Source organism: Plasmodium relictum, assembly GCF_900005765.1.
Source record: "Plasmodium relictum strain SGS1 genome assembly, chromosome: 12".
Lineage (NCBI taxonomy): Eukaryota > Apicomplexa > Aconoidasida > Haemosporida > Plasmodiidae > Plasmodium > Plasmodium relictum.
The window spans coordinates 1,462,058-1,485,744 of NC_041690.1; the positions used below are offsets into that span (position 1 = coordinate 1,462,058).

A 23,687-nucleotide genomic window follows, 5' to 3' on the forward strand; every position below is an offset into this window, starting at 1 on the left:
AAAGACAAAAAAAAAAAATAAGTAATAAACATGTATTTATACTCTTGTTCATTTTAATATATTTTTAAAATCTGACTTTATGTGTCTTTATACTATATATTTTCCTTATTTCAAGTAAAAACAAAAGAAAAAAAAAATAGTAAAATAAAAAAGTATGCTAATTCTTACGAATTTTTTTTTTTTTTTTATATTTTAATTTATATATATATTTACTCTTTTTTTTAAAATATGTTTTTAATATTGAAATAGTTTAAAATACAATTAATATTATAATTTTTTTTTTTGTTATATTAATATACTACAATTAAATTATTTTTAATTGAATATAGCAACAGCTATTTTTCTTTTTTTTTATTGTCCTAAATAAAAATAATAATCATTTCATTTTAACTCATCTTTATATAAAAAAATTAAAATTTTAATTTTTATTAATATTATAAAATACTTGTATTTCCTCAAAATCATTTGACCTTTGGATTCTTTTGTTTTATTTGCTTGAACCTTTGTCTAAATATGAATCTTTTCGTTTTATTTTTTATATTTATTTTTTAATTCCTACTATAAATATTATAAACAGTCTCTATATATTAAAAAATATATTATTTTATTTTCATACAACCCATTCACTATAAGAGAAAAAAAAAATTTTTTTTTTTAATGATTCCTTTTAAATTTTAAATGTTATGTAATATATAATTCTTTTTTTTAAATTTCCCATATAATTAGTATGAACAATTAAAAAAAATTAGTTATGTCTAATTTCTTTTTCGTTTTTATGATAATATTTATCAAAAAGCTTAATTAAATGTCGAAGAATTAGAATTTTCATTTTTAATTACATTAATTTTTTCTAAGCTATATACTTTCTCATTAAGATGATTATTATATGTATAAATAAGATTCACTTCATCATCTGAAATAAATAAATCTTCTATATTATAATTAGCAGAATTCCTGCAACTAATTATTTCATCATTAAGTACATTTTCCCTTTTGCAGTTTTTTTTTTTAAAAAATATTTCCTTATTATAAAAAAAATGAGTCTTAAATAATTTTTCATTTTTTTTATTGTATAAGTGCTTATTTTTTAAGAAGAAATGATTACTTATCTTAAATTTATGAATATAATTACTATTCCTTATGATAAAAATATTTTTTTTACATAGAAATTTTTTGTTAAAACTATTTATTCTTTTTTTTTTTATGTACAAACTTTTTAAACAAGATTTATTTTTATTAATTATTTTTATATGCTGCATTGTACATTTATTCGAATTTGTTCTACTGTTATTCAATCTATTATTATATGATAAACTTGTCAAATAATTTATCCTCCTATATTTTCTATTCACATATTCCTTTAGATAATAATTATTATTATCATTATTATTAATATTATTATTTTCGTTGTTATTACTTTTAAAATTATATTCAACTTTATTCTTTCTCAAACAACTATTTCCCTGTTTTGGTTCATTTTCACAACTTTCTAAAGTGTAATTATCACTTTTTGAAATAAACTCGTCAGTTTCATTTTCTTTTATATACTCTTTTTCTATTTTATTCAAATTATTATTACTTTTTTTAACATCAATTATAGGAATAATCAAAAAATTTTGATCTTTGCAAAAATACAAACTTTCTTTTTTAATTTTCTCAAGTTCACTTTTAAGAAGTTGAAAAATGGATTTTAAATTTTCATCACATGAATAAGTATCTATGAATTTTTCGACCAAAAAATAAATTCTATTTAAGTCATTCATGTATCTCTTATTTAAATAATTTTCTGATTTTTCTTTGTAATTTTTTATAATATTCTCAAAATCTAAAGAAAAATTATTAAAATTTATTTCTTGTTCCTTTTTAATTATATTATTCATATTATTTGAATTTTCTTTGTTTTCTAATAAAATTTCCTTTAAAAAATTAGAACTATCAAATTCATGAAAAAAAATTAAATTGTTCATATCTTTTTTTTTCTTATTATCATTGTCATCTAAGTTATTATGATAAATATTTATTTCCTTTTTATTTTTAAATTGGCTTTTTTTATCACAGGAGAATAATTCAATATTTTGTTTATTTTCGTTTAAAATGTTATACCTAAGTGAAATATTTTTGTTTTCTTCTAAATTTTTTTTAACTTTCATATCATTCATAATAGTACTATTAAAAATTATACTTTTGTTAATACGCTGTTCTTTGTCATTATTTAAGTTGCAATTTAATATTATATCATCTTTCACACTGTTGATGTTTTCTTTATCATTTCCTTTTTTTTCAAAGTTATCGTTATTAGAAAATATACTATTTTGTGTATTATTAAAATCACTTTGATATATCATACTATGAGAGCCATTCTTATTTATATCATTATTACTATCAGTTTTGATTTTATTGTATAATGAATTATCAAAAGTATTATGTTCTTTTAATTCAGTTTTGTTTATTTTAGAAAAATGTTGGTCATTTTTTGCAAATGAATTTATGTTCTTATTTTTTTTATTTATAAATAAATAAAATGGATTTTTATTATTATTATATGATGAATTTTTTTGCTGCAAATCATGAAGATCTATTTTAAGATTTTCTCTCTTTTCATAATTCATTACTTCATTTTGTTGTTTCTCTTTCTCATAAAAATTATTTTTATATACAGAATTTTTTTTGTCTATTTCACTTTTAATATTTTTAATTGATTCTAAATTGTACAATTTTTCGTTACTTGATGCTTCTAATTTTGATGGTATCTTATTTTTTTCTATATTAAGTATTTCTTTTTCTTTTTTATTTAATGTATTATTTTTTTCTATATTACTCACATCTTTCTTGGTGTTATTATTGATATCTTTTTCGTCAGATTTTTTTAAATTTATTATCTCTATAAATTTATTTTGATTTTTTAAGTCTTGATCTATACACAATTTTACATGGGAATTTAAAGATTCATCGTTCTTATTATTTATATTTAAATTTCCATTGTTACTTTCTGATTTACACGAAGTAATAGTATCAGATATATTATTTCGTTTATTAAGTAAATTGTCATTAAAATCAATTAGTGATTCCTTTTCATAAGTATTTTTATAAGAAATGTCATCATCAGAAATATAATCATTATCCTTTTCTTTTTTTTTACAATGTTTACAATTCTCAAAATTTTTTGAATTTTTGCAATTTTCACGAGTATTTATTGTTTCATTAAGTTTTATATTGTTTACACTAGATGAATTTCTAATGTTTGTATTCTCGAAGTTTTTATCTAGGTTAATTGTACTATTTGTAATTACTTTTTGTTTTTGTTTAATTATTTTTTCATTCCTTTTCATATTTACTAATGTATCATTTTCTTCCCTTTTATTTAATGGACTTTTTTTTTCTCCATCTAAGTATAAAAAATGTCTCTTATCTACCTCATCTTTTAATATTTCTGTATAATTATTTGTTTTTATTTCATTTATGATCATCTTATGATTATTATTATATTCTATTTTTTTATATGTAAATGATTTTTCTTTAAAATCATTTGAAATATCATTTTTTATATTGTCTCTTGATCTTATATATTTTATATCTGTATCTATAGCTTTATCACTATCTTTTTTAGAATTTTTTTGCAAATTATTATATTTAGACTTTGAAACATTAACTTCTTTTTTAATTTTACAGGATTGTTCAATATTTTTTTTTAAAATATTTGTGTTAGCAGAATTATTACTTCTAGACAAGCTATAATCATAATTTGTCAAATTATCTGAATTATTTATATCAACATTACTTTTTAATATTTTTTTTTCTTTTAATTTTTTAGAAGATATCATATATATTTCTTTATTTTTTGTAGTACATAAATTTTCTCCTCCAATAAAATTTGTATATTTCTCTTTATTTTCTTTATGATTATTTGTTTTCTTTAAATATTTATCATGACAATTATCTTTTATATTCATAGTATTAGATGGATTATTAAAGCTACTGTTCTTATCCTTAGTGACTTCATTATTATTATTGTTATTATTATTTTTGCTACTATTTATTATTTTCTTGTTATTTAAATTCAATTTTTCTATATTCTCTACTTTCATTTTATTTTTATTTTCATTTTTAGTACTTTTCTTTTTGATGCTATTATTTAAGCCTCTTGCAGATTTTTTAAGATTGTCATAATTATAATTTATTATTTCATTTTCATTATCATCATTTTTTATTTCATTAATATTATTTGTATTACTTTGAATATTCATTTCACCTACTATATTATTATTCTTTAAACAATTTTCATCAATACTAGGAATTTTACATTCATTTTTTATAGGATCACATAAATCTTTATTCTTATTTTTTAATTTTTCTTTCACATGAGAACTAACTTTATTATTCAAATTACCATTATTTCTATTTATATTGATATCACTGTTAGTGTTACTATTAATATATTTACTACTATTATTACTAGTACTAACACTACTATTTCTACTGAAAATAATTCCATTATTGACAGTTTTATCATCAGAGTAATATTCACTATTAACGTAATTAGCACCATTTTTATTTGTTTTATAATTGTTTTTGCAAGATTTATTTTGATGTATGTTTCTTTCGATGTTAATATTTTTTTTGTTATCATTATTATCATTTTTATCTATCTTTTTTTCCTTTTTAAAAGTAAACTCATCTACAACTGAAATATAATCAGTTTTTTTATTATTTTTGCAACTATCATAATTTTTTGTTTTAACTTTTGCATTATTTTTAATCTTCAGAATTGTGTGCTTATCATTTAGCAATTCTTCATTCTTGATCTTTTTTTCAACAATATTTTTATTATTTTCATATTTAATTTTTGATTTTGCTAAATCCGTTTTCTTCCTATTTTTATTATTACTAATGATGTCCTTACTACTAGAATTGTCAATAGTACTAGATAATTTATTGAAATTCGAGTGTTTTCCAGATCCACAGTTACTATTCTCAACATTATTATTATTATTATTATTATCATTTCTACAACTATTACGTTCGATATTGTAATGATTACTATTTTTCAAACTATTGTTGCCATAATAGTAGTTGTCATTAGAAAAATTACTATTTGTATAAAAATTGCTAACAGAATTGTTGTAACTGTTTCTATTATTATTTTGCATTTTATTTTTACAGTATATATTACTTATACAGTCAGGTAGGTTATTATCATTTTTTTTATTGCTATTAAAACTATTATTAGTAGTAGTATTTATACTTTTATTATTATCATTATTATTACTATTATTATTATTGTCATTATTATAATTACGAGTAATATTATAATTGCTATTTCTATTATCAACAATGTAATCGTTACTACTTTTATTCATATTAAAGTGATCCTTTTCTTGTTTATTCTTTATATCACTTTTTAATTTAGTATTATTTTTCTTATATTTTATATTTTTCATTTTATTTTTCTCTTCAATCTCTTTTTTTGTTTTATTTCTTTTAGTTTTTTTTTTAGATAGTGATGAGCATATAGTTGAGTTAGTTGAAGATGGAGAAGAATATGATGAAATGCATTTATAAGATAAATCTTCTTTTTTTTTCACTTTTTCTTGCTTTTTTTCTTCTTTATATAGAGAATTAATATTTTTATTATTTTGTTTATTAATGAGGTTTTCATCATCTGTTGCTTCTCCATTTTTGCAATGTTCATTGCTTATATTTCTAATATCGTGTTCTTTCTGTTTACTCATTTCACTTTTTAGAGATTTTTTAGAATAATTATTATAATTACTACTATGTATACTATGTATTTCCGACAAAGTTGTAAAAATATCCAGATTCTTTTTATTAAAATTAGATTTTTCACTAATAATTGACATTATTTTATTTATATCATTATAACTAATATTTTTTTTTGAATATTCTGATAATTTATCATTTACCTGATTCAATGGTATATTTTTTGTAGGAACATTGTTTGTGCTCATATGTTCTTTCTTTACATAATGATATAAACTGAACGGATTATTTTGATTTATTCTTGTAGAAATTACCCTTTTATGTGAATTTGATTCATTTTCTTTTTTCTTTAAATTATCATTTAATTTTTTTCTGCAAGAATTTTTTATATCATCGTTCTCGTATTTTATGAATTTTAATTCTTCAAATGAATTTAAATTAAAATTATTTATTAATTCTTTTTTTTTTAAGTCATTTTCTTTCATATAATGATGTTCATTTAAATTACTTACTATTGATATTTTGCTTTTTATCTCTTCATTATCTTCTGTACTCCCTTTTAATAAAGAAGAGGTATCATTTGGGTTACTTGGAATATTTTTATATATAAGACTATTTTCATTTTCTTTAATATCGTTTCTGATCCCTTTATTATCATAAGAATAATTATATTTTTTTTTATTTTTTAAAAAATTTAGAATTCCGATATTTGCGTTGCTATTTTTATTAACACAAGAGTTAATAAAAATGTTGTATATATTGTTTCTATTTATGTTTTCTTTTTCGTTATTAATTTCATAATTTTTAATTAAATTTTTTTTCCCTTTTTTTTCATCTATATCTAAATAAATTTTTTTTTTTATGCTTTCATCATTATTTATATTAATTGAATTATAATAGTTTTCTTTTAAGTTTATATTATTTCTTTCTTCATTATTATCAAAATTTCTCTCCTTTAAGTTATCATTTTCGTAAAAAAAATACTCTTTACTATAATTATCTTTATCAGCATTATTTATTAAGATAGTATTATTAATGTCTAATTTATTTTTTCCATTACTTTTTTTATTTAAAGAATCAAAGTTATAATTTACATTTTCCAATATTTTATTTGAGTTTTCAGTTAAATTGCTATTTTGGTTATTCATATTAATAATTATACTATTATATGTTTTACTATCATTATTTATCAAAGTACTGATACGCTCATTTGTCAAAAATTTATTTTCTTTATTCAATTTAGCTATATTTATATCATCTAACTTTTTTTGAGAATTTATAGGTTTATTTTTATTTACATATTCTGAGAAGACATTATAATTGTAATTCTTTAAATTATCATCTAGTATTTTATTTATACAATTTTTTTTTGTGTTATTTCTTACTATATTATTACACAAATATAAAAATTTGTCATTTAATTTATTTATATCTGTATCATTATGATTTAAAGAATTCTTTTCAATATTTTGAATCTTTCTTTCTACTTTTATTTCGCAGTTATTTTTAATAACACTGCTTTGATTTAAATTTTCATTCATTGGAAGAATATTTGATTTTAACTCATTGTTAAAACTATCTAAATTAACACATTTGTGCATTTTTTAATAAACTGTATTTTTTCTCATTTCTTATATATTAAGAAAATTAATATTCCCAAAAAAAACAAAAAAAAAAAAAAATTGTGCACATTAAAATAAAAAGAAATAAGAAATATGTGATGTTTTAAATAAAAATAGAAATGAAAAATACAAATCCTTCTAAAATATAAACAAAATATTAATGCGTTTTCATCTAAATAAAAATAATTAAAAAAAAAAAATATATTTAAAAGTAAAAAGTATTATCAGTACAAATTAAAATGCACAGAATTTCAATACTTTTGAATTTAAATATACTTGATTACAATATAAAAATACATAAATGTTTGTATTTTTACATATTATTTTTTTAATAACCTAATTTTTTTTTTTTTTTTTTCTTAATACCTTGATTATATAATAAAATATGCTTTAAAGAATCATTAAATAACAAAATTTAAAAAAAAAATTCTTTTATAATTTAAAATTTATTTTTCCCATAACAGATAGTTGTGAATATTTCTAAATATAAAAAAAAAAAAAAAAATAGACATTTTTCATAAACATTTAAATTGTGCAAATTTAGTATCATATAATAATGCATTTAAAAACATACTAAAATTTCAAGGAAAAAATTAAAAATTAGTTTTAAGTTTTTATTATTTTTAATTTAATTATTATTTTTTATGTTTTTAACAAAATATTTCAAATAACACATGGTGTTCATTATCGAAAAAAAAAAAAAAAATGCATGTTTTCACAATAAAATTATAAATATTTTTTATATATTATATATTAAAAATATTTATAGATAATACTGAACAAACATAGTATATTAATAAAGATATTTGTATTTTAATTTTATTTTTACTTTTATCAAAAAAAAAAAAAAAAAAATAATAAAATAAACTAAAAAGAAAAAAATAATAAAATATAACATAAATTAGACAGCAATGCAAATCAACAGATTACTATATTAGAAAACTTTATATTGCTATTTAATATATTTAAAAATTGTATGTAATAGAATATTTTTACGATTATCTATTAATTTGCTTATTAAATCCTTTTTTGTTTTTTTTTTCTTTTCCTTTTTTTTATAAAAATGTAAAATACCAAATTTTATTATATTTAAGAGTATGAAGAAAAAACGTTAAATATTATATTTCTGAATATTACCTTTTTCTTTTTGAGGAATTTTTTTATTATAATAAAAAGAAATGAAAAATTGAGTTTATTTGCATTAATTTTTATAGAATAAATCTATTTATATATTTTAAAAAACTATTTACTAAATAAATAATTTTTATTTTAATGTTTAAAGTTAAAACTGTAATACATCTATAAATTTTTTTTTTTTTTTTTGTAAATGTAATATGAAATAAATAAATAAAAAACCAGAGGAATAATAAAAAATTCATTTATTTATAATTTTTTTTTTTTTAAAACTTATGAGAAAAATGTAGGGACAATTTAAAATATAATATTCTTGTCAATTTTAAAAAAATAAAAATTATTATTATTAATAATAAATGTAAATATGAGAAATATAATGTATGTATATAACATTGCTTTAACTTTAATTAATAAAATATAAAAAATTAAGTATAAAAAAAAAAAGAGACTTCTTCTAAAAATATAAATTGGAGGTTTAATAAGGAGATTTAAAAGGAATAACTAAAAAATATTAGAACATTAATGGTAATTATCATTTGAATGTTTATGAGATTTTAATAAAAATTAATCCTCTAAAGTAACATAATATGAGTTATGTAACTTATGCTCTTTTTTTAAATTAGAAAATATATATTTTTGAACATCTTATGTTTTAATATTTATATAGAGTGATTAATTTTACTTTATACGTTCTAATATGGGTATTTTTAAAAATAATATTTATAAATACATTTATAACCATATAAATGCATTTTTTAAAAAATTTGAAGTATTCTGTATTATTAACCAAAAAATATACGTGAGATAAAAAAAAAAAAAATAAAAATATTGAGATTTAAAGGTGTTTTATATGATGAAAAATATCTTTATCTTTATTTACCTTTCTTATTTATTTTTCTTTTACAAGACAAATTATATGTTATTTTAGACTAAAATTATGAAAATGGATAAATAAAAATAAATACTCAAAGTTTATAAGTTTTATTATCTTTTTTACTCCATCTTTATATGTTTGTTTCATTTTAATTCATTAAAATAAAAAATATCACTACTCCAACAAAAAAGTCACATTGAAGAATATATTTAAGATACTTCGAATATAATTTATGATATTCAAAAAAAAAAAAAAAAAAAAAAGAAAAAATAAAATAAAATAAATGGTGCCTTTTATGGAAAAAAAATAATTAAAAACTTTTAACAATTTTTTCTATTAAATAAAAAAGAATAAAAATTTATATAAGGGCTTTTTTCAATATATATCATATAAATAAGTACAATTAAAAAGCAAAATTAAATAAAATAAATATAACATAGTGAAATTAAGATATTTACATATATATATATATAATAAAATTTTTTTTTATTTAAAAAAGTTTCAATTATATTGTCGTAAAATATGTGTACTTTAACATTAGTTAAAAATGATGTAAAATCAGATATATTAAAGCTAGTTCTTGATTATATAAAAGTGAAGATTGTAAAAGATGATGAGAAAGTAACTTTTCCTGAAATATTATACCAAGAAGTAAAAACATATTATATATAAATGTTTTATGAAAGTTTTAATAAAAAATATACGAAGTTAAAATGAATACTTGATATTTCATTTAAACAGTTCCTATATATATATATATATATATATATATATATATTATAATATCTTTTTATATAATATAATAATTTAATTAGATAAAATAATATTATTATGTTTTATGTAACAATTTTTTTTTTCTTTTTTGTATATTTTTTACATTTATATCTTCTCACTTTTTCATTTTAACATTTCTATGTTTTTTATAGAATATTTGTTTTGATAATAAAAATAAAAAATATAAGGGATTTTTTTGTACTCTTTATTCATTAATTGATTTTTATGATTGTTTCAATGAGTTGTTTAATGAAGATGAAGGGAAAATAAGCGAAAATGAGGAATTTATTTTTCATGTAGCTAGCGATAAATATATAGTGAAGAATTTAGATATAAAACACCTGAATGATTTATTATCTGAGAAATCATACATTGTTTCTAATAAGAATCTCTCTATAGTAGATATATTTTATTTTTGTGCTATTTATAAATCTCTTGATGAAATGCCATTTAAAGAGAGAGTTGAAATTTCTCATGTATATAGATGGTTTCTTCATATCCAAGAAACTTTACTAGGATGTTTTAGCACACTAAAAAAGTTAGAAGTTAGAGATAGCTTAGAGAATTTTATTAATAATAAAGATATAAAAGATACAAACGAAAAAATGAAATCTACAAAAAAACAGGAAAATAAAAAAGAAAATTCCAAAAATGAAAATGCAAAAAGCAAAAATAAAAATGTTAAAAATGTAGAAGAACCAAGAAGTTTATATGATATATCTAGATTAAACATTATTGTGGGATATATTGAACAAGTAGAAGTTCATCCTGATGCTGATACATTATACTGTTTAAAAGTAAATGTAGGTGAAGAAAAAGTAAGAGACATATGTAGCGGATTAAGAAATGTAAAAAAGGCAGAAGATTTAATTAATCAATATGTTTTAGTTTTAGCAAATTTAAAAGAAAAATCATTGAGAGGAAGAAAAAGTCATGGAATGGTTTTATGTGGTTCTTTTCAAGGCAAAATAGAATTACTCTATCCTCCTTCTGGTGTTAAAATTGGAGAAAGAATCATCTGCGAAAATATGAATATAAATAATTTGCCTGATAAGGCATTAAGCTTTGATAAAGAAAAGAATCCTTTTTATCATATTCAACCACATCTAATTTTGAAAAACGGAATAGCTCATTATAAAGATGACAAATTGATATCATCACAAGGAGACATCAAATGTATTTTACTAGAAGGAACAATTTCATAATCACTTTTAAGTGAAAAAGAAAATAATAATATAAAGTGTATAAAAAATATAGCAGTAATGAAACATTTAAAAAAAAAAAAGAAAAATTATTGAAATATATTTAAATAAAAAATATATCTAGAAATAAAAAAAAAAAAAGTAAAAATAAAAATAAAATAAATGAAGAATAATTTATAAGTGAATATACACATATGCATTATAAAAAAATTGATAAAAGTAACTTTATTTATTTATAGAAAAAAAATTTGCGTTATATTAACATTAAAATATTTTTTTTTTTTTTGCTCCTTTTAAAAAAAAACAACATATAAATCAAATTAAAAAAAAAAAAAAAAAATCATTTATATATATATTTATAATGTTTTTTTTATTTCATCATAGTACATATTAGATAAAATTTTAAGAATTTTTATGAGCATTTGGAATAGAAAAATACAAACCAAAATTTTTAAAAAATAAAACTAATGTATAACATATTTTTCTGGAAAACTTGACTCTTTTTCAGATACATTTATTTAAATAGAATATATGTGTACATTCTTACGAAATAATTGAAGGAATATAAAAAAAAAAAAAAAAAAAAAAAAAGAGACTTATTTTTCCTTTATAATTTTTTTTTTTAATTTTTAAGTAAATTCATCAATTATTTTTTTAATGATCTTTAAAAATATGAAGGTTTTTTTTCTTTATAAAAAAAGGGTATTTTTTGATGCTGATAAATTTTTATAAAAAAGTATTTTTTTTTTTTTTTTTTTTAAAAAAGAAACATTTAAACCAAGTTTAAAAGATTTCGTTGAAAATGGTAACAGACATATTAATAAAATGAATATTGTAACAAAAAAAGAAAAAAAAAAGAAAGAAAAAGAAAATATAGAATTCAATAAAAATATAATAGAAAAATTTAATGAATATCTAAAAAAAAAAAGAATGTATTTTATAAGTTTTCTTTTTCGAAAATATTCAAGTATAAGTAATAAATTGAATATAGAGAAAATAAAAAATACTAATATCATAAATGAGGAAATAACAAATAATTATATAAGCAGAAGACAAAGGGAAAAAAGAATGAAGTTAGATATAAACATATATGAAAATTTAAAAAAAAAAATGCTAGGAAAACCTATAAATAAATTGCAAAAAAAATACATAAATGAAAAGCGCCCCAAATTTGCTCCAATATTTTTAGATCAGTTAAAACCTAGAATGACTTTATATAGAAAAGCTATTAAAGTAAGTGAGCTACCTTTGCCTAAATATCCTGAAATTGCTTTTATAGGAAGATCAAATTGTGGAAAATCTACTTTAATTAATGAATTATGTGGAAGAACAAATAAAGCAAAAGTTAGTAAATTACCTGGATGCACTCAAGAGATTCATTTTTATAAAATTGGGAAACCATGCTTGTTATGTCTAGTTGATTTACCAGGATACGGTTTCGCTCATAGTAAAGAAGAGTTAAGATTACAATGGAATGAATTTACTTTGTTTTATTTAAAAAACAGGAAAAACTTAAAAAAAGTTTTTGTTTTAATTGATTGCAGAGTTGGTTTAAAAACTAGTGATAAAGAATTATTACATTTTTTTGATAGATATAATATTAAATATCAAATAATTTTAAGCAAATGCGATTTATTAAATACGAAAGATTTGGCTATAAAAATACAAATTATAAATGAAGAAATAAAAAATTTTAAAAACAAAGATAAGTCAATTATTCCATTAAGTTCTCTTAAAGGGCAAAATTTAAATGAATTGAGGAATGAAATTGCGAAATATCAATTAAATAAAACTATTGTTAAAAATAATATTATAATGAAGATAAATGATTTATTGGAACAAAAAAAATTAAAAAAATTAAAAGAAAAGGAAAGTTGTGAAAATGAAAGTGAATATCAAAATAAAAATTCAATTTTTTCTTCAAACATTTTGGAAAAACACAAAAAAAAAGAAAAAAATTCAGAAAGTATTTCAAAAGACATATTAATAAGTAATGAAACTGTTTTTGAAGCATTAAATAGGTGGAAATTAAATGATAAAATTAACACAGATATTAATTTTAATAAATATATGAATCATCATATTAAGTATTTAATAACTTTACTTCAAAAAAGCTTTTTAAAAAATTGCTATAGCGAATATAATAATAACGATTTAGATATTATAGATAAAATTATCGAAAATTTTGATAATTCGAACAATGATAATAATAATCAAAGAGATCTTTCTATAAATTACTCAGAAAATAAAAGAAAAACCTATGTAGAAAATAAAAAGAGCTTTAAAAATGGAATATATATGAATTGTAAACAGAGTAAATACAAGGAAGAGATGAAGATAAAAGAAAATAATAATAATAATAATAATAATAATAATAATAATAATAATAATAATAATAATAATATTAATATTAATAATATTAATAATAATAACGCTAATTTAATTATGAAAAACAATGTAAATAACGCATTATCTGAAGATAATTTAAAGGAGAAAGTAAATCTTAAGAAGTGTGATATAGTTGATAATAATTTAAGGGATGAAAATATTTATAATATAATTAGAGATGAAGATAAAATTGACAATATAAAAATAAATAAATATGATAAATGCTATTATGAAACAAAAAATGAGAATTATTTATCAAAAAATTCAGAAGAAGAAAGTATTATAGATAAATTAAATAATAAAAAAATATTTGAGTATTCTAATGATTTTTCCTTAAATGAAGCGGATCCAATAGAAAGTGTACTATTTCAGAGTAGTTTACTTAAATTTGATAAAAATATGAATAATCATTTTAATTGTATTCATTCAGAAAATGTAAAAATGGACAAATTATTTGATGAAAATAGTAAAAATAAAAAATTAAGTGATTGTTTTCAAGAAAAAAATTACTCTAAAATTAAAAATGATATTCTATTAGATGAAGATGAAACTTATTCTCCTGAGGATTATGCAAGTGGTTTAAAAAAACCGAAGAAATCATTAAAAAATGATTCTTTATACAATTATGAATTTAATATAAATGATAAAAATACATATTATATTTACGAAAAAAATAAATCAGAAGCTTATAAAATATTTAAGAGTAAACAATTAGAAAATTTGAATTATGAAAGTGATTTCAATTCATCTAAAAGGGAAAAACAAAAAGATGCTTGTACAAGTAATTCTTCTTCAAATGTTAATAATTTAAAAGACAGTAATGCTCCCAAACGTAATAATTCTTCTATTGAAAAAGGCTTAGAAAATAAAATAGAAAATGATGAGAAAAACATAAATATAAAGAAAAAATACATAGGTTTAAAAACAAGAAATAAAATTATAAAAGGAACTAAAAAACTAAAGTTATTTGGTAAAAAAAGAGAAAAAGAAATAGTAAATATACCTACAGATTTAGCTACTGATTACTTTAAATTAAATAATAAATCTACTATTTATAATAAAAAAAAGAACAGTTGGAACTATATAAGTAGCAAATACAATAAATGGTTGAAAAAAGTAAAGAATAAAAATATCTCTTCTGAAATCACTGGTACTATTAAAAAAGCAGATGTAATGACAAGATATGCAGAAAAACAAGAAACAAAATATAAAAAAGAAAAAAATAAATTATTAAGGCAAAAGAAGAACTTAAGCATGATAACAAAACCACCTAATCATAAAAAATATAAAAAGATTTCAAGAAATTATACCTTATCTGATGAGCAAAAAATATTTGATAGAGAAGCTTTTTTTAAATATCGTGATGTTCAAAAGTGAAATTCTCTAAATATATATATGTATACATTAATTTTACTTTTTTAAATTATATATCTCACTTTTTATTTTACTATTATTTTTTATTTTATCTTAAATTTGTTTCTTAATATAAAAATTATAACAATTGAAAATTTTAAATTATATATGAATATAGATATATATAATTTAACCTTTTTTTTTTTTTTTTTTTGTGTAAATAAACACGTAAATATATACTTTTATTTTTTTTACCATTTGTGATATATTTAATTATGAAATATAATATAAAAAAATATTGATTGAGAAATACAAAAGTAAAAAAAGCTCACATATAGCTTTATTATTATTTTTTTTTTCGTACAAATTTGAAGAGAATTTACTTTTAGTCTTATTAATTAATACTAATTTATATATATATATATATACAAAAAAAAAAAAAAAAAAAGATTTTAGCTTTTAGCCAGTTTATTATTTCATTGAATTTACCTTAATTTTTTTTTTTTTTTTTTTTAATTTGTCTTTTTAAAGTATAAATACTGTATTAATTTAATATCAAAAAAATAATGAAAAAATAAAAAAATTAATATACATTTTAATTTTTGATATATATAAAATTTTTATAAATTATTTAGTATATGTTTTAATTTTTCATAGAATTAAACTTTGATGACTCATAAAATATTTTTATTCTTTATAAAATTTTAAATGTTTTAATAAATATTTTTATTCCTAAAATTATTATTACGTTAATTCTTTCCACTAAAGATTTTTTATAATATCGTCAAATTTATTTTTATATATTATTATACAAAATATAATATATATTTTATCAAATTAATATATATAAATAGTACAAGTTTCATTTATAAATTTCTATCTTACTAAAAAATGGAACAATTTATAGCACCGTTAGTAAATAAGGAAAAAAAAAAATAAATAAGAAAACAAAAATACTTTTTTTCATCTATATATACATTTTTTATTATAATTTTAGAAGAGTCAATAAAAAGTATTTGAAAAATTTTCATAATAAAAATGTAAGAATAGTTGGTAAAATTTTAAAAAGGGATGCAAATGAATTAACTTTACAAACACCCGATAGTAATAAAATATAAAAGTGAATTTAATATACTTTCTTATTTTTATAAAATTGTATTTTTTCTTTTTTATAATGGAATATAACACACAGATGGAGAAATAAAATGCCTTTTAAATGAAAACCAAATAGTTGATTCATTAGATCAATATATTGAAGTTTTAGGAAGAGTTAAAAATTAAAATATACATTTCTTTTTATAAAAGGAAAAGAAATTTTATAATATATATATATATATATATATATATATATATATATATATATATATATATATATATATATATCCTTTTTATTATATAGGTTAATGAAGATGAAACATTAAGTGATATAGTTTATATACAAAATGGAGGGAATAATTTAAGTTATAAAAAAAAAACCTCAAAAATTATAATTTCAAATCATAGGTTTTTTTTATAATATATTTTTATTTTTAATTATATTTATATATATATTAATTTTTACAGATTTAAATGAAATAAATAATTTAATAAATATAACATTTCTACAAGAATTCGAAGAAATTTTTTAATTGTTTTTAATGATATCATTTTACTTCATTTGGCACATTAAGGATTTTCAATAATACACCCTTTTTTTTAATTTTTTAGATTATTCTTTAATTTTTTTAATTTTTTTTTATATATTTTTTTTTAATACGTAAAACATTTTGTGATATATAATAAATTAAAATTTTAAGTTATTCTTTAAATTATAAAAAAAAAAAAAATAGGATGAAGATAAGGGAAACAAAAAAAAAAAAAATTAAAAAATAATAATGTTAAATATATATATATATCATTAAAATGTATTTTTGTGTAATTTAAGGTTTCATATATTGTAAATAAATTAATTCTATTATTTTTTTAATATAAATTGTAGTATCATAATAAAGACGAAAAATATAATTGAATTATTTTCTTCCTTTTTTTTTTTTTTTATTTATTTGTTAGACAACTTTATGGAAATTTTTATATATTTTCAAATAACATTACTCTAATTTTTACATCTTTAAATTGAAAACATAAAATTTTCTATTTCTATTTCATTGAAATATTATGTGTATATGATTTTTTTACTAATTTTTTTTTTTCTCCTTTTCTAAATTTTTTTTAGAGCTCAAGTAAACATATATAATAAAAAAAAAAAAAATTGAAATGACAAAAATAAAGTAATGATATAATATTTTTGTTAATTCCATATTTAGAAAAAAAAAATTTTATTTAAAAAAATATAATTTTATTTTATAAAAAAAAGAAAAAAAATAATTTTTATGTGCAAATAAGATAATATGTTAAAAAATTTATGTATAAACATGGGATAATGTTAAAAAATATAGAATTTATAAATTTAGAAGATATCTTTAAAAGAAAAAAAATAAAAATAAAAATTAAAGATAAAAGATAAAAATTTTAAAATGGTGTTACTGAAAATTCTCAAAAAAATAAAAGAAAAACATAAAAATATCAGAATAATAATATTAGGTTTAGATAATGCAGGAAAAACTACCATAGTTAAAAGGCTAATGGGAGAAGATATTTATAAAGTAAATCCTACTTTTGGTTTTACAATTGAAACTTTACATTTTAATAACCATTTTATTAATATATGGGATATAGGAGGACAAAAAAGTATTAGACATTTCTGGAAAAATTATTATGAAAATGTTGATGGGATAATTTATGTTATTGATAGTAGTGATTTATTTAGAATACAATTATGTTCGTATGAGTTAAAACAAATTTTAAAAGAAGAAAGATTATATGGTTGCTCTTTATTGATTTTATCTAATAAAGTTGATATTGAAAACTCTCTAAATATCAGTCAAATTGTTGATGTATCTTTTAAAATTTCTATTTTTATATAATATATTTATTATACTAACATATATTTATATATATATATATATATATTTTCATCTTAACTTATTCATTTTTTTATTATATAATTATCAGTTATATATATATATATATTATTATCATTATATATTTATATATTATTTTTCTTTATAGATTTTGAAATTAAATGAAATGAACATAGACAGGCATTGGTGCATAAATGAATGTAGTGCTTTTTCAGGTAAAGGGTTATTAAAATCATTTATGTGGTTAGTCGATGATATAAGCAGTAGAATTAATAATAATTATTAATTATTAATCTTTTTTTTTTAAATAAAATTAATATTAATTTTTTTTTTTTTTCTTCTTGTTTTTACTTCAAAAAAAAAAAGAAAAAAAAAAAAATTTTAATAAATAAATAAAATCTTCTATTTTCGTATGTGCTTTATATATAAAATAATAAACTTGAAGTATGTAAAAATAAATTATTAAAAAAATATATATATTATATGAAAATTGCACAATGTTCGGTAAAAATGAAACTTTTTTTTGGATATTTAAAGGTCAAATGCTTTTCGAATATAAAAATTCAATTAATCTTCTGTTTCATGTCTTTCTGAATATTCTAATTGTTTAATTACTTCTTTTTCTAAAAAATCATATACACTTTCTTTACATAAACAAACAGTATCACTAATTTTTTCAATTAAAAAATTTTTGCCTTCATTTAAAAGCAAAATTATTTGCATTGTTGGCTCATCACATTTAACTAAAACTCCTTTAATAGCTGTAACCATTTTTTTTTATTTTAAAATTATAAGTTTATTGTATTATTCATTAATGTATTAAAGTAACCTTTAGTTGAAATATTTATCCACAATACTTTTTGTTTATTTCATCCTTATTTTATAAAAAAAAAATAGAAGATTTACCTAAAATATTTTTATATTTTATTAAATAAAAAGAAAATTTTCAATAAATTCACAATTCGGATTATTTCTTTTTAAATTAAAAATATAAATATATATATTTTTTTTTAAACTAAAGAATGCTTACGAGTTCATTTAAAATAAAGTTATATCATTTTTTGGTGAAAAATAAAAAATATTTTTAAAAATTTTATATAAAATATATTTATATATAATAAGAGAAATTAGAAGAAAAAAAAAAAATTATATAAATGAATGAAATAATTAAAAAATTTATCTCATAATGATATATATATATATATTTAAAACAAATTTGTATTTTTCCAAAAAAAAAAAAAAATTTTTTTGAATTAGTGAACAATGAAAATATATAAAAATTGAATACATAATATATTATATGCAAATGTATGCATCATAATTATACATATAAATCAATTTTATGTAATTAAAAAAAAAAATACAAAAATAAAATAAATATTAAAAATAATTTTTAGTTGAAATATAAAAGTTATATAATCTGTTATATAAATTATATTTCTGAAAAATACTAAAAACAACATAGGAAAATATGAGGTAATGCATAAAAAAAAAAAAAAATAGAATAGAATATAATAGAATGAAATAAATTTATAATAATATATATTATACCTTTAAAATTATAATAAATTAACATATATAGAATGTATCATTTGTTTTCATACATAGTAAACTTTTATTTTTATTTTTACATGTTAATTTTCTATCTTTTTAAGATTTTTTAAGTCCAAAAAAGGTCCAACATTAGATGAAGCTTATGGTAATATTTTATAATTTTAAAAAAATTCCCATAATTCATTATAATAAATCCTTATTACAGGATTTTTTTTTTTAAAGTACAAATTGCATAAATGTATAAATATGTTTCTATTTTGGTATTTTTCAGGTAACTTAGAAAAAAATGTAAAAAGCATTGATGAAAATATTGAGAAATATAACAAAGAACTACAAATAATTAAACAAAAAATTGAAGAGGAGAAGAAAAAAAACCCTGTTAATAAATATACAATTAATAATTTAAGAAATAAAGCTGCAAATTTAATAAAAAAGAAAAAAGTATATGAAAATAATAAAGAAAACACACTCGGAATTCAATTTAATATAGATCAAATAAAATTCGCAAATGACAATGTTCAAATGTCGATTGATACATGTAAAGCTTTAAAAAATACTAGCAAAGTATTAAAAAAAAATATAAAAAAAGTTAATATTAGTAAAATAGAAAAATTACAAGATGATATTTATGATTATATGGAAGAAGCAAAAGAAATTGGAGAAATTTTATCTTCATCCTACGAGATACCATTAGATTTGGATGAAAATGAAATTGATGCTGAACTTTCTTTAATAGAAGACAGTATATTAGATGAAAATTTAGAAGGTGAAAATATAACTAATTATTTAGAAAAAGAAAAAACTGAGTTAGATGAAGCTTCTGTTACTGAACAAAATGATTCAACTATTAAAAATGAAGAAAAACTTAGCTAGAAGTATTATACACAAAAAGAAAGTTAAATAAAAAAAAACAATTAATCATTTTTTTTTTATTATTGTGGTGTTTATTAAATCTATAAATTACATATACCTTTGAAATGTATATATGATGCTTATATAAAATTGTATTCTCATCTTTTTTTGCATAAATTATTTATATCATTGTAATGAAATAAATATGTTTTTTTTTTCTCTTTTTTTTTTTACAATATTTAATATAGGATAATTTTTTAATTTTATTTTAAATAAAGTATTTATATAATTGTGTAATACACCTAAAATATATATATATATATATATATTTACCAATATGTGTAATTTTTTTTATTTAATAAATTTTTTATATATCATATTTTTATTTATATAACTTATTTATTTTTATTTCCTTTTTTCTGTAAATATTTGAGTCTATTTAATGGGTATATACTTAAAATATGTTTGTCATTTACTTTTTTAAATTTTATTTTTTTAATAAATTATTTGTACATTTATAATAAATATGAATATTATATATATATATGTTGTTTGTAATTTTTTTGTTGAAAAATATATATGTAATATTTTTACAGTAAGATAATTCAAAAAATTAGACAAAAAAAAAATTTTTTTTTTCATTTGTTAAGTTATAATTTAAAAAAACGTTTATTTACATAAACAAAAAAAATATAAAATAAAATATAAAAAAAATTAAAAATATATTAATAGAATTACATAAAATATTTGTTAATTTTATTTATTTAGAAGATAAAAAATATATGTAAAAATTAAAAAAAAAAATATTTTATTATGTTAATGATCTTCTAATGATTTTTTCCTTTTTCTTTTTTTTTCTTTTTTTAATTTTTAGTAATCTTTTTTAAAAATTTTCGATGGTTTATATTTACTATCATTTTCAGGTGCACACATAAAAGGCCAATAATCCTGTATACATTTTTCAAAAACATCGTTTATAAATTTATGAGTATTTTGATTACAAGGTTTATATTGGTATAGTGAGGAGTAAACATTATTGTATAAACATCTATTTTTTGAAGTATTGGCAATATTATCACTTTTTAAATAATTAAAAACATCATGATCACCTGAAAAATATTTACTATTAAAATAACTACATTGATTACTCATATTATAAGCTCTTATTTCCGAACAAGCTATATGATGGCAGTTATACATGTCTATATTTGCTCTAGCAAAATCAAAGGCGTGAATAAGTTCATGAGTTAATATATATTTTAATCTATAAAAATTAGTGATATTATTTGAGCAAAGCCATATAGTGTTATTTATAGGATTATAACCACCTATATAATTGGATTTTTTTTTTTTTTTTTGTATATTATTAATGTTACTAGAACTAAATGATAACTCTGAGCAAGAACATTTTTCCTTTATATATTTTTGATAATTATCTTTATTATTAATAAATACATCATTAACCTTATAGTGAGGAGTAAAAAAATTACTAATTTTTTCAAAAAATGTTTTCTTTGGTTCCTTATTGTTTGGACAATTTATATATATAACATTGATTGGACGATTTAGTGCCGATAAAGAATCAACTAATATTTTGACTCTGTAATTATTTAGTACAAAATACATAAGAAGTTGTAGTTTTATTTTGTTAAATAAACTTATATCATCATTAAAATATGTATTAATTTTTTTTTCTTTTTTTTTACAATTGTTCAATTCTTCATCTTTTCCCTTATTCTCTTCTTTTATATTTTCGTTTATATTACTATTACTATTACTATTATTATTATTATTATTATTATTATTATTATTATTGTTGTTGTTGTTGTTGTTGCTTCTACTTAAGTTATTATAATTATTCATTTCATTTTTATTGTCATAATTACTATTTTTTTTCGTTTCATGTGATACATTTTCTTTTGTATTACTCACTTTGTTATTCATATCTTCATTTATATTATTCTTCCCAATATTTATTTCCTTATTTAATACAAAACTTTTATAATTTTTAAAAAATTCTTTATTTTTTTGTGCAACAGTTTTAAAATTATCATTTATGTTATAATTTATTACAAATAAATCATTGTATTCAGGCCATCTACATTTATTTTTATATTTCAGTGAATATTGTATTAAAAATAGCATATCATTAAAATTGTCATCTTCTTTATTAGTTGAAAAAAAGTTTCCTTTATCTTTTTTTAAATAAAATTCATTAATTTTCTTACAAAAAATGTTTAAATTTTCCTTTAAGTTTTCTAATTTTTTGCATAATTCCTCCATTATGTTTAAAATATATGAGAAAAAAAAAAAATGAAAATTTTTTTTTTTCTCTTTTAACAATAATTTTTTCTAGATTACTTATATTTATTTTTGATATTAAATACACTATTTCACCATCATTTTTTGCATTAAAATACAAATCAGTAATATATTTAAAAAAAATAAATAAATAAATTGTATATATATAATTATTAAAAAAAAAAGTGACAAATATTCAGATATAAAAAATTTAAAAAAAATAATGTATTAAATAAAATATAATATATAATAAAAAAAGAAAAAGAAAATTTTTGAACAAAAAAGATAAACAAAAAAAAAATATATTATTTTTTTATATTAATTATTTAAACAAATAATTCAGTAATTTTTTTTTTCCTAGAAATATTAATTCTATTCATCATATTTTGCAACATAAAACAATATTCTACATTTAGTTTTTAAATTAAGGATTATTCTTTTCTTTTTTTTAAAGCAATAAAAATAAAAAAATTCATTTAAGTGTATGAATTATTACATATTATTTTTATATATTTTAAGATATTAACATCTTTTTTTAGAAACTTCTTATAGATAATATTAAAGAAAAAGAATCAGTATATACTCTTAAAACTTATATTTTTTTTTTTTTTACATTTAATGTAAAGACAATCTTGACAAAAATATACAGAGTATTATTAATTCACAAAATAAAAAAACATATTTTCGTATCTACAATTTTATTATTTTTTATTTTTATATGAATTTTTATAGTAAAATATATTTAAAAAAGAAAATGAAAATACCAATTTAAAAATAAGACATAAAAAAGATTATTAAAAAGTTCAGATGCACATGTGAAAACAAATATTTGGAGAAAAAAAATAAAAATAAAATGTTCCTATTCTATTATTTTATTATAGCTAATTTTATTAATTTTTAAAGGTTTTCAATAAATTTTTTTATTTTTAAAAATAAAATGACAATATTAAATTTT

The 23,687-nt window shown here is 17.3% G+C and overlaps 8 protein-coding genes across 8 annotated transcripts; 5 read left to right on the plus strand and 3 right to left on the minus strand.

Annotated features, from left to right (window-relative positions):
- Positions 1-797: 797 nt before the first annotated feature.
- Positions 798-7,319, minus strand: PRELSG_1238600 (conserved Plasmodium protein, unknown function; the record flags this gene model as incomplete). The annotated part of the gene is made up of 1 exon (XM_028678187.1): positions 798-7,319. The coding sequence occupies one exon, from the start codon at positions 7,317-7,319 to the stop codon at positions 798-800; it is 6,522 nt and encodes a 2,173-aa protein (XP_028534502.1).
- Positions 7,320-9,870: 2,551 nt separating this feature from the next.
- PRELSG_1238700 (tRNA binding protein, putative) lies at positions 9,871-11,327 on the plus strand (the record flags this gene model as incomplete). The annotated part of the gene is made up of 2 exons (XM_028678188.1): positions 9,871-9,999; positions 10,275-11,327. 2 exons carry the CDS (start codon positions 9,871-9,873, stop codon positions 11,325-11,327), a joined length of 1,182 nt encoding a protein of 393 aa, XP_028534503.1.
- Positions 11,328-12,254: 927 nt separating this feature from the next.
- Positions 12,255-15,089, plus strand: PRELSG_1238800 (GTP-binding protein, putative; the record flags this gene model as incomplete). The annotated part of the gene is made up of 1 exon (XM_028678190.1): positions 12,255-15,089. One exon carries the CDS (start codon positions 12,255-12,257, stop codon positions 15,087-15,089), a length of 2,835 nt encoding a protein of 944 aa, XP_028534504.1.
- An 867-nt stretch (positions 15,090-15,956) lies between these two features.
- On the plus strand, positions 15,957-16,693 carry RPA3 (replication factor A protein 3, putative; the record flags this gene model as incomplete). The annotated part of the gene is made up of 5 exons (XM_028678191.1): positions 15,957-15,976; positions 16,063-16,169; positions 16,258-16,334; positions 16,465-16,525; positions 16,629-16,693. 5 exons carry the CDS (start codon positions 15,957-15,959, stop codon positions 16,691-16,693), a joined length of 330 nt encoding a protein of 109 aa, XP_028534505.1.
- An 885-nt stretch (positions 16,694-17,578) lies between these two features.
- Positions 17,579-18,311, plus strand: PRELSG_1239000 (ADP-ribosylation factor, putative; the record flags this gene model as incomplete). The annotated part of the gene is made up of 2 exons (XM_028678192.1): positions 17,579-17,998; positions 18,174-18,311. 2 exons carry the CDS (start codon positions 17,579-17,581, stop codon positions 18,309-18,311), a joined length of 558 nt encoding a protein of 185 aa, XP_028534506.1.
- A 281-nt stretch (positions 18,312-18,592) lies between these two features.
- TFB5 (RNA polymerase II transcription factor B subunit 5, putative) lies at positions 18,593-18,796 on the minus strand (the record flags this gene model as incomplete). The annotated part of the gene is made up of 1 exon (XM_028678193.1): positions 18,593-18,796. The coding sequence occupies one exon, from the start codon at positions 18,794-18,796 to the stop codon at positions 18,593-18,595; it is 204 nt and encodes a 67-aa protein (XP_028534507.1).
- Positions 18,797-19,496: 700 nt separating this feature from the next.
- Positions 19,497-20,452, plus strand: PRELSG_1239200 (vacuolar-sorting protein SNF7, putative; the record flags this gene model as incomplete). The annotated part of the gene is made up of 3 exons (XM_028678194.1): positions 19,497-19,501; positions 19,681-19,724; positions 19,851-20,452. 3 exons carry the CDS (start codon positions 19,497-19,499, stop codon positions 20,450-20,452), a joined length of 651 nt encoding a protein of 216 aa, XP_028534508.1.
- Positions 20,453-21,301: 849 nt separating this feature from the next.
- Positions 21,302-22,714, minus strand: PRELSG_1239300 (metalloprotease, putative; the record flags this gene model as incomplete). The annotated part of the gene is made up of 1 exon (XM_028678195.1): positions 21,302-22,714. The coding sequence occupies one exon, from the start codon at positions 22,712-22,714 to the stop codon at positions 21,302-21,304; it is 1,413 nt and encodes a 470-aa protein (XP_028534509.1).
- Positions 22,715-23,687: the final 973 nt, after the last annotated feature.